The 16718-nt window shown below is 39.1% G+C and overlaps 1 protein-coding gene across 4 annotated transcripts in view; it reads right to left on the reverse strand.

The window, feature by feature from the left end:
• DMXL1 (Dmx like 1) overlaps window positions 1-16718 on the reverse strand; it is a 135339-nt gene that overhangs the window by 9567 nt on the left and 109054 nt on the right. For 2 of the 4 annotated variants that reach the window (XM_019554953.1, XM_019554952.1), the window contains exons 34-42: window positions 16649-16711; window positions 14018-14104; window positions 11900-12021; window positions 11620-11761; window positions 3308-3358; window positions 2949-3009; window positions 2167-2294; window positions 1194-1286; window positions 593-684 (exon numbers count right to left, since the gene is read on the reverse strand). In XM_019554953.1, the coding sequence (XP_019410498.1) occupies window positions 593-684; window positions 1194-1286; window positions 2167-2294; window positions 2949-3009; window positions 3308-3358; window positions 11620-11761; window positions 11900-12021; window positions 14018-14104; window positions 16649-16711 (839 nt within the window). The remainder of the gene's footprint in view (window positions 1-592; window positions 685-1193; window positions 1287-2166; window positions 2295-2948; window positions 3010-3307; window positions 3359-11619; window positions 11762-11899; window positions 12022-14017; window positions 14105-16648; window positions 16712-16718) is intronic. The other 2 variants (XM_019554955.1, XM_019554954.1) reach the window with 1 other exon arrangement.

Genomic DNA, 16718 nt, shown 5'->3' on the forward strand with positions numbered 1-16718 from the left:
CGGGTTTGCAGCTAGCTGGGCACTCTGGTTAGGAGTGGGGAGGCTGCAAACCCCACCCTTCCTCCTCCCAGCTGAAATGCCGGCTGGCTGCAAACCCCCACTGCTCCCTCAGTCAGCTTCCCGCCCCACAACCCCCAAGCCCCACTTACCTCCAGCAAGAAGAGTGAGCCTGAAGCAGTCTCCAGTAAGTGTGAGCATTGGGCCCCTCCCCTCCCCCTCTGGGCAGGGTTGGGGATTTCCCATCCTTTTTCTAAACAGCTCTTGCAGGCTGGAATTCAGCAAGCCTACAGAGCTCTTTGCAAAATGGGGGAAATCCGGGGGTTCCTCTTCTTAAAGGGAAAATCCACATTTTCTCTGACAAAATGGTAAAATCTGTGGTTTTCTCTGTTGGAAACTGAAAACTAGGATCCCTGCTGATTAGTCACTAAAGTGCTGCTTTGACTTCTGTCAGCTGGTACTGACAACCTCAATTGCAGAGATTTTATTTTCACAAGATAACCTGGATCCCAAACAATATCCTACAGGGAAGCATAAAATAAATACTACTTGGTGTGTGCTCATCATTCAAGTTTAGTTAAGTGAGTTTTTTTACCTGTTGTCAGTAGACTGTCCAGCTGTGGCTATCAAAGAAGAGGAACTGATGAAAACAAAATCATTGGCGGTTTTGTTATGACACTGCCATGTCTGAAAAAATTACAGTACACAGTTAGTAAGTATGCCACAAAGACTGTTGTAGTATTAATATGGCACCTGAATAAAAAGAATATACGCTACCTGTTGTATTCAAATCAGCAAAGTTAAAGAATGTAAAGCTCAAGATGCACTATATTTATTCCAATGATTGTAAACTGACTTTAAATTCCTTCCCAAAATGTAGTAAAAACTGCAAATAAAAATGTCTGCTTTCTCCCATCACACTCCCTTTGCAAAGCACTTAAAGTGGCTAAATATTTTATATCTAATATCTTTCTTCCTCTCTCCTAATTAAGACATAGGAAAATTAATTATCTTTCAAGTGCAGTTTGTAGGTATTACGGTAATAGCAATTATTATTTAAATTTCAAAGACAAGCTAGCAGTAGGGTTTTAAACTACTAAAGAATCCTAGTAGATTTTAACTATTCTGAAGTAACAAGCAAACAAACTAGACAGTACAAAGCAAGTTTATAGAACGATGTTTATTTTATAGCTTACCAAATATGGTTTGGGGGTGATTCCAGTATGTGGACAACACTTCCAGTTTGTCTGGTATAAACTTATATATCCATCAGCATCAACAATCCCAAACTGAGGAGAGAAATTTATACCCAAATAGTGCAATATATCAATACATAAAACTTTATCTTTTATCTTAAATATAATAACACACAAATTATATTACCATCATTTTCATTTCTCTTAATGCACAAATTACTGTGTGCCTAATCTAATTCTGGAAAGTAACTGCTCCAAGACCACTTCCCAATACCATATGGCTTCAAAGCAATTTACCAGCTTACTGTACTACTGTCCTAGGAATAGTGAAATTTCAGTGTACATATTAGTTCTGCAGCTGGCCATTACAGAGAGAAGGAATGGCTAAAAACTTAAGGAAAATGGATGTTTTGATGCTTTCTGGTATTTAGCAGGGTTTTTTTGTTTGTTTTGTTTGGGGGAAGGGGGTTGTTTTTTGGGTTTTAACTATTCTTAGATTTAATAAAGACTATTACTAAATCAGCAGCCCTCTAAGAACACTGGTTTGGAACAGCAGTGCCCAATTACAGGTATTTTAAATAGTCTGATATTCTTAATACACGAGTACCTACCTCCAAATATACACTGGTACATAAAACTTGCATTTAGTTTTACTAGTCTGAATTTTCACGTAGATACTGTTCCTGCCAAAAAGTTCTAATTCTCCACAAGCAAAGGGTTTCAAAAAATCTGTTTTAACTTACACTTCAGCTATGCTGTTGGCATTCATTTTTTAAATGTCTGAAAGGCAAATATTCAGCAGAGAAGGAAAGCCTTTCAAAAGAGTCATGCTATCCCATTCACAACACTATAATATTGTTATAATTATAAACAGCGAACCAACACAGAAGATCTCTTCTGGATTTACAGGGGGAACACAGGGACTATCAAATGATAATGCATAAAGTGAGTAGAGAGTAATTTTGTACGTTACCTTATTTCCCTGATGATTAAATCTCATCCGTGTTACCCTTGAATTGCCACCAGAGCGGAAACATGTAATTTGTTGTGCATGGCCCCATTCAAACATTCTCACACTACCATCCTGAGCACCTGTCAGGTCTGTAATAGGAAGAAGTTATTTAAATAACCTTTTTGATAAATGCTGTACTAGTTGAACAAAAAAAATGCAAGCTTCATTCAGGAAAAGAATGAGTCACCATAGGCCTCAAGAGGGGAAAAACAAGCTTGCAAAGCACTCAAAGAACAATCTTATTTCCAAATATTTAGCTGGTCTAATCAAAGATATCACATCTACCCAAAGAACCTTGTCTGACAGACTTTTAGCAGCAGCACAGTAATGCTTAATTAATGGTACTTCAGTCCCCAGTATTCAAGTCTAATTAAATTCCACTGTCAACACACCTCCTCATTACCGCCTCTTAGAATTGTTTAAATGGTCAAGTCATAGCAAAACAAAACTATTGAGTAGGTGGCATCAGCATTACACCCCGCCTCCATTTTTCTTCTTTTTAAAAATTTTATTCTAAAAGCAGAAATCAGGTCCTAATTTGGTTTAGGTAGAATTAGTTTCCAAAAGCCAGCCCTTCCTCCTTTAAGGGATTATTTTACCATACCCATGGTATACGTCTCTTCTAAAAGGTTTAAAATATGCTGCTGTGCTTGTATAAATTAGTAATTCATACAATGTACACATGTATAACAAGTACAGTACAAGTATTTTTAAGACAGTGCTGGTTAATACAGTAAACTTACAATATGGTAGAGTTGGGTGGGAAGCCATTCTTCTGACATTATTAATAGCCTTCTTGAGCATCTGTTCAAGACAGATAATCAGATAGTTGAATTATATAACTAACAAAACACTTACTGGACTATAGTAATTAGTGATGGGAAATATGCTTCTCTTTAGAAATTCCTATTGAAAGCAAAAGGAATCCTTTTTTTTTTTTTTAAAGAAATAGTCATTTAAGTCAATGGAAGCTGAAGTTTCTCCCAAGACTGGCATATATTTAAAATATTACAAAATTTGTATTAACCCAGATACATGTAAAGCTTTTTGCTTCATAGATTTACGGCTCTAGGTATAAATGCTCCTTAGACTGCAATCTTACCTCTTTTCTTGCCAATTCCTTTCTGATTCCATTAAATTTATTGGAATATTCCTGAATATTGTAAGATAAGCAAAAGAGAGGCAGAAGCAGAAGCATGTAAAAGAGAGGTAAACAGAAGCTTTAACAAAAATAAATAGGAGGGAATATTTTTTTTTTTTATTTCTGTCTAATTTATAATCATTGGCTGAGAAAGAATTAGCATGGTTTATGGCCATCCACTAGTAAACTAGTAATATAGCTTACTCCCAAAAAGCCAAAGATGTTCAAAAGCAGCTACTGAATTCAGAAGTAAAAATCTCACAGATTTGCAATAGTGGCTTTATTCTAAATCGCAAAGGCTCCCCTGAAGTACACTGCTAAAATACTAAGTCGTCACAGGGATAATATGTACCTATGGCTTGAAAAATATTACCAGGCACTAGCCAGAAATATGTCCAAGTGGGGAAGCAGACCATGACCAAGTCAAGTCCAAGAAGAGCACCCTGGTTAGAAGCTCAGTTTCACCATACTACCCTCTTAAGGAAAAAGGGAACACAGGATCCACCAATTAACACATTCTGATTAGTAAGAGATGTCAAATCTAAGGCTCCATTTTTTTTTTTTTTTTTTTTTTTTTTTTACATATTTACTGTCCAGAGCTGTCCTGCTGTTTGTGAAGAAGTCTCAACAAGGCTGCTCCTCAGTGCCTTGTTAACTACACTGTACTGCCATTAATTGCTAAGCACAACAGACAGAACTGTCTACTTGTGTGCTAAAGAAACGAGAGTCCATTAATTTATATTCTGAATATTATCTTTCTAACCAGAATGCTTTCTGAGAGCGAGACAGATTAAGTTCTGTAGAAAGTTCGCTGCTTAGACATCTGCAGCCATCAGGATGAGTTACTAATTCTACATACACTATCAAGAGTCAACATGGGGAAATTTTTCAAACCTTCTTTCGTAACTCTGTAGAATACCCTGTCATTACTTATTCCTTAGAGCAAAAATAATTTGCATATAACATAACACACTACCCTCCCTTACTAGTGAGATACAAATTAAAAGGCAGTGTATAATGAGTCATCTTTATTTAGCATTATGAAAAAAACTTATATCTCACCTAAGCTATTAGGAAGATCTCTAATCTATAGCTCTTCTGGGCATTAAAGCTGTCTTTTTGAATCAATGGAGTGACCTGCTCCCTAGCTGACTAGATTTTGAAGCAGACTGGCATCTTTTTAGTTACCCAAGTAAGCTCTTGTAGGCTAAGATCAAGTTTATTATAGGATATGTTCTCAGCGTTAGTAGCTGAGCAGCTTCAAATTTACCCAGGACAGATGTGTTTCTGAATAAAGCAACAATACAAAAAAAAAAAAAAAAAAAAGAAAAATACTTTTGCCTCCACATAAGTTCAGTTTCTGCAGAGAACATGAGTGGCAAATTTTAAATGATAGAAAAGGATCTATTCTTGGTAGGATAATGGAAAGAAAATCAATACACCTCATTTAAGTTACTAGAAATAAGTTGTTAGAGACTGAAAGAAGTCAGTGTACTTCCATTAATATTATTTAAACTTTTAGGTACAGAAGGTTCAAAAGAAAGTTCTCATCTCTTTTCTTTGTCAAGTTAATGGGCAAATCTGTAAAATAAAATCTACACAAGGACTTGAGAAATCATACATACTGACATTTCATTAAGCTAAATGAAAAAGGGATATGTTATTCTGCAACTGGATTACCAGCTATACTTTCTATTCCATAAATCAGAACAAAAATTGGTTGTCAGTTTACTTATTTCAGAGGTCAGAGGCAGAGAAATATTCCTCAAATACCAGAAGACAGAAGTTGAGAATCTTGCACAAGCTCTGCCCGTGACATTTATTATTCCCCTGTTCAGCATGGCACATACATAATACAAAGTACATTCAATTCTAGCAAGAAGTGCTCTTTAACTTCTTTTTTTTTCCCCCAATTATTTACAGGACAATTGTTCTACATTAAATGTTTCAGTTAATTTTATCATCAAGTGTTAAGCTATTCTGGAAGACTTTTTGGAACTAGAGCTGGGGAATAAGCCTAAACAGCTGCAAAATAGTACAAATGTTATAAGGCTTTTGGTGCAAGTTCTCCAACATGTTGCTTCAAGGCCCCAAAAGGCAATATATGTGAAGGTATGTCATTTTAAAAGCTGATGACAATTGGGATTCTGTGGTCTCAAAATTCTTACCGACTTTAATGGATGGGTGGGAAAATGAGTGAAGAGAGGCAGCTGCTTAGATCCTTTGGGCCTACTCCATAAGAGACTGAAGGTAATAACAAAGGACCTGAAATGTGACAATCAGCGAGGGGTGCTAAACAAGACAAGTTGATGAACTGCCACAGATGCTTCCACTAAGCCAACCATAAACCCCATAGGTCAGGCGTCACCAACCTTCTAGCAGCAATAGGCCAAAGCAACAGAGTTTTGTTCAGAGGCAGGCCACTACCACCTCTGCGCTCACAAATCCCTCTGCCGCCATTGCACTTCAGACCTATTCGGTGCTGCTTTCATTCCTGCCACTATTAAACTGTTACCAAGACCTAGCCTTCACAGGTTGGATCTGGACTGTAAGCTGGAACCACACCATGTGACCCATACTGTTGGTAGCATATTACTATCTGCTTCATTGTGAGGATAGAAATATGGTGTAGTCTCTCACTTGTGCACCACATATCTGCTTAATGGAAAGAAGAAAAGCTAAAAACAGGTTTTACAGTTTCTAAAATTAAGTTGTTTCTTGATATTACAGAAGGTTCCATTACTTTCACCATGCTGTGTTTTTGAAGTAATGAAAACAGGCAAAGAAACAAGTGGCAAATTTTACACAGAGCGAGGTAGTAAAAGTTGAGAAAGCAGGAGGAAAAAAATAGGAAGACTGTAATAAGCAGTAGATGGAGTTAGTTCATGAGAAAGAAGGCTAGCAGGAAATCAGGAGAATGAAAGGGGTATAAAGAGGCAGGAAGAGGCACATAGCAATAATAGATACTATGTTAAAATAAGTAAGAAGCCATCAAACCATGATGTGTGGATTGTGAAATAGCGTGTCTGATCACAGACCAAACATCTATACCACTGGCTTATTTCACTTTGTGAAAAAAGGGTTGGAGAAAGTGTTTTTCCTCCCAAAAAAATTCTCTTAGAAAAACCTTGGATTGACTGTGCTCATACAAACAGCATGGAAAACGGGCAAGTAAACACCATCCTTACATCCACGCTTGAGTTTTTAAACCATGCTTGTAAACTGTATCTCCACATGCCCCTCTGCACACACTCAATTACCATTCTCAACTCTCATCCTTAATGTTTTATATATCCAGCTTAATTTACCAACATTCTTCAAGCTACTTGAAGACATAAAAGCCCAAAAGAACAGTTCATCTCAAGTCTATGCAGATGCGCTGGAAGATGCACATCTATTTTGGCGCTTCTCTTGCCACTGGAAGTGGCTCCAACTCACGATCTTTCAGATAAGCAATAGGACTTGTTATTATTGCAGGCCTACAATATAGTGATCTTGCACCACAGGTGCTCAGAAGATCAGCTCTCCCCAGTATTCAGCGCCAGCTGAAACTGGCACAGCGCTAAGATGGGCTAACCATCTCTCAAGAAAGCTTGGCACTCGCCTACCAAAAGAAAGTCTTCTATGGCGAACTGTCAAATGGAGTACACTTTCATGGTGCACCAAAGAAGTGGTGCAAGGCACTAAAGTGTTTCAGTATTGACCCACAATCGTGGGAGCAAATCGCTCACAACTGTCCATCCTGGAATTCCCAAATCCACAACAGAGCATTAGCCTTTGAATAGCAGAAGCAATGAAGAAACACGCAACCAGGAAAATGAAAACCTCCCGTCCTCATTGCTCTCCTGCCCCTGCTGCAGCAGATTGTTCAAAGTAAATATTGGACTTAAACATCACCTACATACTCACATAACTAGCCTCTCCTCCCCGATTTGTTCTCTTCCCTTTCCTTTTTTTCTTCTTTCCCTTCTTTCTCCTTTTCTCTTTTTTCCTTCCCACTTTTCTCTCTTCTTCCCTCCCCTCCCCCCACTGGATGCGGTCGTCTTCACCCATGAAGGATGAAAGCAAACAATATAAAGAAATACTCATTGTCTGATCAGTTGGATGGAAGGAAGTATTGCCAAAAGCAAATAATCCTCCAAAACACCAACTATGAAAACTACATCCCCATGACAACCTGTATCACTGCAGCATTCCCCCTGGATTGAGCCTGAACCTGTGTTAGCAACTTCTTATCCAGCTCTTAACTTCATTTCAGATTCAATACATGTATTTGAAATTTAAGGTTCACATGTCTAAGATGTCATCTGATGCTAGTAGCCCTGCACAGATGTTGAATAGGAAAGGCAAGAAAGGAAGGACTACTTTTTGGGTCATTACTGAAGTAGTATGAATAAACCCAGACTCAGCAAAAGTTTGATTACCTGCTAATACACTGCAATACAAACAGTTCACTAAAATACCATAAGCATCTGACTCGCATGGCTAACACGTGACTGGCAGGGAACCAAAATATTAGTTAGGCAGGTTCTGCTGGAAATTGTGCACCCCCATCTTGATAACTGTACCCAAAACAGGTGATAGCACTGTCTTGAGGATTAAAAACCAAACAACATAAGTATTCCACCATAAGCTATTAGGTAGGAAGTTGAAGAGATCAGTCAAAGCTGGTTATGTAAAAAAATTAGATGAGTTTCCACACAAGGTACTGTGGACATTAAGCCCACTTAGAGAATTATCCCCCTCTTCCCCAAATACAGACTTTAAACTTTTAAAATAGCAAAAGGTGCCAGTGAAGCTAGTTTTTAAACAGGCTTTTTAAACTCGCTATACAAGAAAAAAAAAACATTTAACCTCCAAACTACACACTACCTCCTGGAAGAATATTTGGTCACTATTTATCACAGAATAATTATTGAACTTGTGTAACATTTTCACACTCCAAATACCAAAGACTATTTTTTCACTTAGTGGACACAGTTCCACCATTAATTTACCATGCCAGACAGCATTCTCCTGAAGGTCCCTCTACTTCCCTGGCTACAATATTTTCAGTTATGGTTATATGGTGCTACACCCAAGCTAATTATCCCAACCACAGCACTGCACTATCATGGCCATGGTACTTCCAGTTTGGGAAGCAGAACATGCAAAGCAGGAGAGCAGGTTTCACCACAGCACTGCCTTTAGTGGTAGACACATGGTAGAAATATGCCTTAAAGTTATTTTAAAAGAATGCTAGGCACTTTTTTGAATTCAGATAGCATTTTTATGATTCTCTCTTCTGGTAAGTAATAGAACACCCATACAGGCTTTAATTTGCCATATCCTATATTCTATTTACAATTTAAGTTAAGTTATCTCGGTTAACAACACATTTAAAACAAAAGGGAGAGAAGGAAGGAACAGATCGACATTTGTAAGACCAGCACAGTTAAATGTTATACTATGATGACTCTGACTACTTTATTCATATAGTAATGCAGTTCTTCCAATGCAAGTTTAGCTTTCTTTGTTCAGGTTTTGATTTTTGTTTTTAATAGCTGCAGGAAGATGCCAGAGCTACAGTAAGAGAAACAAAAAACCTTAAACCATAAAATGTGTCTCAATTCTTGTGCTGGTGACTAGTGGTAGCAGTAATAAGCTAGTTTAAAAAACTAACAATAGATTTGTTTCTCATGCTTGCTTAAGTCTTTTCCTCTGTTTTTTGTGGACTTGGAAGAACATGCCTGAGTTAGCTTTACATTTACAGTCTTCTGGGAGCCTTCTGTTAAGGAAAGGAAGGACGAGTTCTCTACCTTTGATGGTAGACACAAATCTCTAAACAGTATTACATCACCTCTGCTAGAAATGCCTTAATTCCTAGGGCTCAAATACGCCTGAGCAAAATTTTGGCTTTTGAAAGAAAAAGATACTGCCAAACTGCCAAGAATTGTGACACCTGTAAGTGATACTCAGGATGTCTCCAGACCCATGCCCTTCTGAATTCCAAGCGACAAACACCCTGTGAAAGCAATATTTTGGTGAAAGCTTTTCATTCTACTCTAGTGGAAGATTTTGCAGTATTGATATCTGCATGCTTTAGTTGGGTGTTTTGACCCTCAACTATTTCATGGAAACCATGCAGCCAGATTCAAGTTACAAAGATAAAAACCAGGGAGCTTCTAGGTGAACTATTCAATATTGTTTTATTGTTTTTATAACCCTAAAAAAGTAAAGCACTTCAGCAACTGACACAGATAGGAAGAACAATTTATACAGAACAAGATTGCCTAAAATTTTAAGAAATAAATGTAGCCATACCAATATAACATGATATTTAGTTCAACATTTTGCTTACAACTAACTCCTCATTTTTCATCCACCCACTATACTCTGCAGTCCTGTGTCCTGCTAATTGAAATGGACCAGATGGAACTACTTTTAGAGCTCACCAATCCTGCACTGACAAATGAACGTTACAGAATCACACTCATACTAAAACGGCTGTATACTAAAATATTTTGTAGTAGACTGAGTTAATATTTAGATACTTTACTCCCCCCCAAACTAAAAATGGTCAGCCTGGAGAGTAGAGTTTATCAATGAAAGCCCCAGGCATCAATCTAAAGTCCTGATACAAATGGCAACAAGCTACTTCACAATTCTGGATGCAAACACTTCTGAGTTGAGTGCCAATTCATAAACATGTACTTCTTTTCAGGTGCTCAGGTTTGGCATTTGGATTTAGGTCATCATAAGATCAATTTAAGCTGTGGATGCTTATCTGAATCTAGGTTTTTTTTTTAACCCAGAATTTTTGTTTGAGTCTCTTTTTATCTGACTAGTTACTTAAGCAGATGGCAGGGTAAACTGGTGCCTTACAGACCAACTAAACCAGAGGTGTATAGCAGATTTCATAAGCAGAGGGCTTACTTCATCAGATGCTGTGAAGAGACTGCAGGAAGCAGAGCTGCTAAATAGAAAGCACTGATCAGAACACAAAGTGTAGAGAAAGGGAGAGGAAAAAGGTACAGGCACTGCTGAGAGGCAAGGTGGGTAGGGGAGAGATAACTAAGCCATTAACCTATTGAGGGACATAGGCAGGGTGGATAACAATCAATGATTTAAAAAAAATAAAATAACACCCCCCCCAGATTTTAAAAATTTAAATCAGATTTTTTTTTATTTAATCACTTTTTTATTTTTTTTGGTTAGAATTTTTTAAAAATAAACCTACATAAAGATAGTTTTAATTTAAGAAATGTTAAAGCTTAAAGCTCTCATCATGGAATAGGGATTATAATTTCTAATTGAATACTACTTGAGACAATATATTCATGTAACCTTTTTAGAAGAGTTCTATAAATTGGTCACAACAGGCCCTGTACTATATTAGGGCCCACTCTCATGTGGCTCCCAGAGGCTCCTCTATAGATTAGTAAAAGATTAAAGAAAACCACTCTACCCAATGGGACTCAGTGCTCAGTCTATACGATCCCATATAAGGATGTCTGTGATGCTTAGTTTCAGTTCCCAAACTGTTGATTTGTATCTCCAGAGAATATCCTTGTTAACAGCACCATATGGAGAGGAGATAACAGACCTGATTACCTACCCATGAACCCTATTGTCTCCCTGCAAGTTTGTGTACACAGAGTCAAGCCCTTACCTTTCTCTAAAAGTGCAAAGTTTCAAGAAGTTAAATAAATAAAGGATATCAAACAACAAGAACGTACTTTGTGTAGAAAACAAGTATTAAATCGAGGCTTCCTAGCTAGTGATTTAAAACATGATTTAAATCTATTTTATTTAAATCAAATTCACCCTGGACATAGGGCTTATAAAAGCTAACTCAGGAATTGGGATAAAAATCCAGAGCCTCAGTTTAGAGCATACATAACCCAATACAGTCTGTAGACAGTTCTGCAATCTCCTGGTCATTTTCAAAGTTTTGTTGCGTAAGAATGGCCACGCTGACATCAGTGATGGCATGTCCATTTGATAACACTGCAAACTACCTCTCTCTAGGTTACTTAACCCATTTAATTTACTGAAGACAGACATCTTTTGATTAGTGCGTTTGAAATTCAGTTTAGTCCCTTAATCCATGAATTTTGAGGAAAAGCATGAGCAATACACAGCAGTTTACGCCACTTCCTACAATAGGAAAGTACAGCTTCCACTGTTATTGCAGATAAGAACTATGCCTCTTTACATGCCAATATGGAAGCATAACTGGTAATTATGAAAGGCATGCAAAATATTAAAAGCTTCTTCCACAATTGACTTACCACAGATGCACCTCTACCAGTCTGTGTACTACCAAGCCAAGGCATGTTTATAGGGGTGCCAGGATTGCTGTGAGTATAAGGTGTAGTACCCTGAACGGTTGACAGATCATCACGAGCATGTACAACCAAAAAGTCATCAGACCTATAAATGTAACATTTGCAAGCAGAGTGATGATTAGACGTGTTCTTTAAATAACATCATTGATTAATCCACATTCAGTGCAACTGACATACCGCAAAATTGCCAAAGCTGATAAAATTATTTATATAATAAACATACCCTTTAGTTTCAGTTTCTATTTCATCATCAACCCATGTATAGATTTGTGTAGCTAGAATCCCGGAAACATCTAGTTCTTGAATGTCGTGGCTGGAAGCTATGGCAATGCAGTTCCGATTTGCCTGAAAAAGTTACAAAACAAAGAAGATTAAAGGCCCTCTCTGGGGACTCACCGTTTCAACTGGAATTATCCTTTTGCTAGCACTTGTTTGCAGACGGCTAGCTAGCTGATCTGCAGGGGCAAACATGTGCCTGTAAATCAGGCAGATGCCTATGACTGCAAACAAAGAAGATGAAGTTAGAGGGTGAAGTTGAGATACATTTGAAAGTCAGTGCCTGACTGTCTAGGATGGTAACAGATTTACATTATTAAAATTGTAAGTCCTCTCCCTCAGGAGGCCCAGGCTTTCTCTTGTTGGGAGGATCATATAGCTTGCTTACAGGTTACTCCATACATTCTTATTTTACAATTTTAGTATCCAAACAATGGTCCGATTAAGAAAAGAAACAGAGGAGAAAGATGCTTTCCCCTACTGCAACTCTTCCTTGCCTTAGGTGTACAGCTACTCCTCGCTTAACGTCGCAGTTATGTTCTTGAAAAATGCAACTTAAGCAAAACAGTGTTAAGTGAATCCAATTATGTCACCTACTAGCAGGCAGAGACCAAACAACGTTATAACTGAACACTGCATGACTTTAAATGAGTATGTTCTCTAATAGATCAGCAATGTAATAACGAAACAACATTAACTGGGATGATGTTAAATGAGGAGTACCTGTATATTTCTGTTAAGGAAAGGTGGCAAAGTGAAATTGCCCCTTCTTCACTCCGTCTACTGCTCAGTGAAAGATAAGGTAGGAAGACAAACTTGGGGGAGGCAAAACACTGTTCAGTTTTGATTTTCTACAGCATGACTGTTGTGAACCTGGACAAAGGAATCTGAGCCATACTGCAGGCAAGCAGTAGCAGTAAAGCCAACTCTCACAAAACAGTCACAAGACTCAATTTCCAAATCAAATTAACCCTAACCTGCGATCACATGATACAACCCTGAGATCTCAGGATTTGCCTTCCAGCACATGTAGAGAGAGCCCAGCTGGTAATTCTGTGGAGCAGAATGGGATGGGGGGAAAAGGAAGGGGCGGGGGGAGGAGAAGAGCAGATCAAGGCCCCCATGGTAAGGAAGGAAGTGGGGCAGAGGCTGGGGTGAATGGGGCAGGTTGTGTGGCAGGCAGTTCATCCAGGGAATGGTGGGGGCTCAACCGTTGGGGAGGCAGGGGGGCCATGTGTCCCCTGGATTTGTGTTGGGGGCAGAGGTGGGCTACCTGCACTGTCGGCATAGGACACGCCACATGGCTAGCGCGTGGCTCCCAGGGGTATGGGCTGGGGTGAATGGGGCTCCAGAGTTCTCTGTGCCCCACAGGTGGCACATTCAGAGGTACAGGGGGTGGCAGGTGGCTTCCCACTGCAGCATGCACCCTGGGGGAGGAATGAAGGGCATATGCTCCCCACGGTGCAGAGGTGGATTACCCACTGCAGGTTGGGACTCTGTGCTCTGCTGCCTTTGCCTCAGGAGCTCAACTGCATGATGCCATTGCCACCTGCTGGGCAGGCAGGGGACACAAGGCGTGTCCTTTGCCCACCCAATGGCAGGAAGCACACTAGCATCACATGGCTGAGCTCCTGGGGGGAGGCTCAGCCATACCCTTGGAGTACACACAGCTGTGGGGAGAGCTGCGCCACCCCACTGTGCCTCTGGATGACCTACACCAGACCTGCAGCCCCATTCACCCCAGCCACTGTTTCTGCCCTACTCCCTCCCTCACCGTGAGGGCCTTGATCCCCCCCCACCCCCCGTACCTTCCCATCCACTTACCAGCTGGGTGCTAGCTGTGTGTTTGTGTCTACCACTTCCCCACACACCTCAAAAATAGCATCTCATGATTTACATGCTAATCTTGATTTTTTAAGAGTTCGTCTCATGATTTTTGGCACGATGGTTGGCAATACTGCAGTAGCACTGTCACTGTGTTAGAATGCATCTATTTAACAGTCTAAAATACAGTGTAATAAAAAATAAGAACAATTTTAAAGAAACAAAGTTTCTTTATACTCACTTTATTGACAGCAAAAGCAGTAATGATGTCAGACTCTTTATGAATAATTCGTGCTTTACCTCCTGGATATCCCAGATCAGTTTCTATCTGTATTTGGAAAAAATAAGATGCTTGTATAAGTACGTATAAGCATATGCACCATTTGTTTTACGGTCGAATAATGCAAGCCAAATATTTAATCATGTGCTAATAAACAAAACTTGTGCATTTCTTACGTAGCAGGTGTCCAGTAGAATAAACAACTGATATCACTGGGGAAACAACAGAACATTCAAATATTAACCAATTTAGCTTCCTTTTACTGCATAGGGATTGCCTAAGTAACAATGCATCCTTGGTTATCCTAATCTCAGATATTCAAGCTCTTGATTATCTTTTATTTCAACTTTATGTATTTTTACCTGTATTTACTTGTAAGTGTTGGTATTGTGTAGCAAGCTGTCCTCTTTTTAAGCTTTATTTAATACGGCCTACGTATTATTTAATTTGATACATTAGCTCAGGGGTGAGCAACCTTTAAAGGCTGTGGACCAGTCTGACCCGATTTGAGTCAGAGGTGGGCCATGACTAAATCCTTATTAGAAGTGCAATGTGTGTACATGCTAAATCCACAAGGTATTTCTATGCCAGGACAAACAGGCATGAATGCAACATCTGTTTCCAGTCTAAAAGCATGCTGGACTATCTTGCACATTTTATTATTGCAGAAGAATACAGCTTAACTGTATACAGCAAAACATTCTCTCTTGATTTTCCCCCCCCCCAACTAAAGGTGGTATCCGATCTGTTAGCTTTCTAAAGTATTTTCATCATTGAAACTGAGTGCATAATGTTGTCTCAGCTATATACCAAGGTACAGTAGAACTTTAAAGATGATCCCCTGTCAGGGAGTACTGACATCACTGAATCATTGTTGAAATTGTAAGTATTATCCATAATGCTAGATCTGAATAATTCCTGCAGGAACAAATGGAAACTACAACCAGGCAATGAAATCCTTCAAAACGTGAATGCCAACAGAAAAATTGGGATGTGAATTATGCTTAAGTTTAGTAAGCTCTCTGCTGCAACAATGCAATGCAGTAATACTACTCCACTATAGATGCATTCCAGAACTACTGTACTGAGGTAGAGAGAGATGAAAAAACACATATGAAAAGTTTAGAATCATTCTTAAAAATTTCAGTGTAAATATTTAAAATGGTTTAAAAATTTTATGAATCGCTTAATATTAGGACCCATGAAAATTACAGTACTTCAAATTAGTGAGCTCATATAATACTGAACACTAAAGCTAGCTAAAAACTAAAGCTATAGATAGAAGTTATAATGAATACTAAAGACTGAAATTAATATCAAACCATGATTAGAACTGATATGTATAACATGTTATGCTGTGAGTTGCACAAATGGTGATCAACGTTAGTGCTAGCTACAGTTTGGAGCAGTCACGTATTCAAGGCAGTGGGGTCCTGGAGGAAGAAATGATTAGAATTGCCCCACCTCCCTTGTTCCAGGCTTCCCCCTCTGCACCCCCATGCCAACCCCTTCTTGCCAAGTACTTGTGGCTGCCCATGCTGTCTGTCTGTCTCAGGAGATAACTCAGGGGTGGACAATTATTTTGGGCTTACTGAGTTTTGGCAAGCCATCGAGGGCCACATGACAGGTAGCCAGGGGCAGATAAATATTAATATTCTGAAATGTTTAGGGGCCCTGCATGCTGGATAGAATGGCCTGCCTGGCTGCATCCGGCCCACAGGCTGCATTTTGCCCACCCCTGGGTTAACCCTTCCTTGCCTACTCCCCCAGGACAGACAGTGCAGGCAGTCATAAGTAAGAGGACAGTGGGCGGGCTAGTGAGGGGTGATCTGGAGTGGGGGAAGCAGCGGGCTAGATGCTGGCCAGCTGGAAAGCAAGGACAATGGGGTAGGGTGGGGTGTTTTTATGAGCTGGGTGACAGATCAGAGATCATACTACCCTGGAGTGGTGCATCTTTGAACTACACAATGAGTGGTTACAACTAGTTTCAGGTGCTAATGGGCAGACAATCCAGGTGTTAAGAGCTTCTGGAGCTGCTCAAAATTCCCGTATAACAAAGGTCCTCAGGATTCTGTTTTGCCTGGAGAAGCACAGTTCTGTGGTTACAGCCCATCCAGAGCTCCTGAGTATCATTCCCTATTCTGCTATTGCTAACCTGAAGATACCAGGAAAATCATAGCTTCTGTGCCTCAAATGACCTAGTAATCAAATGAGTTTGACATTTACTTCTCTGGCATTGTTGCTTTACACTTTACAAGCTGCCTGAATTTAAGTGGCACACAAATGGAAACCATTATTTACTTATACAATTACTACAAAAACAACATTTTAGTCAGTATACATTACACATTCTAACACAAAACACGTTTCAGTGCAAATGAGAGACTAGAATTTGGTTTTGATTTACAAAATGTCCTATACAATGTTATTGTTCTAACTTCTTACGAAGCTCAGATTTCAGTTTAAATTGTTACATAGCCAAGTTTTCAAAAGGAGTTAACAGTGAATATCAGTTTTATGAATATCAACAGTAAGTTTTACCTCTAGAAAGATTAAAATGTTGAATTTAATTTGAATATTATGATAATGTACCTTATTGTTGATGGGCTCCTCCATCATAGAATTTTTGATGGTTTCACTGTGGTCCTCTAATGACTTTACC

The sequence above is a fragment of the Crocodylus porosus genome, unplaced genomic scaffold, assembly GCF_001723895.1.
Source record: "Crocodylus porosus isolate Cpor-Errol unplaced genomic scaffold, CroPor_comp1, whole genome shotgun sequence".
In the NCBI taxonomy this organism is placed as follows: Eukaryota; Metazoa; Chordata; order Crocodylia; family Crocodylidae; genus Crocodylus; species Crocodylus porosus.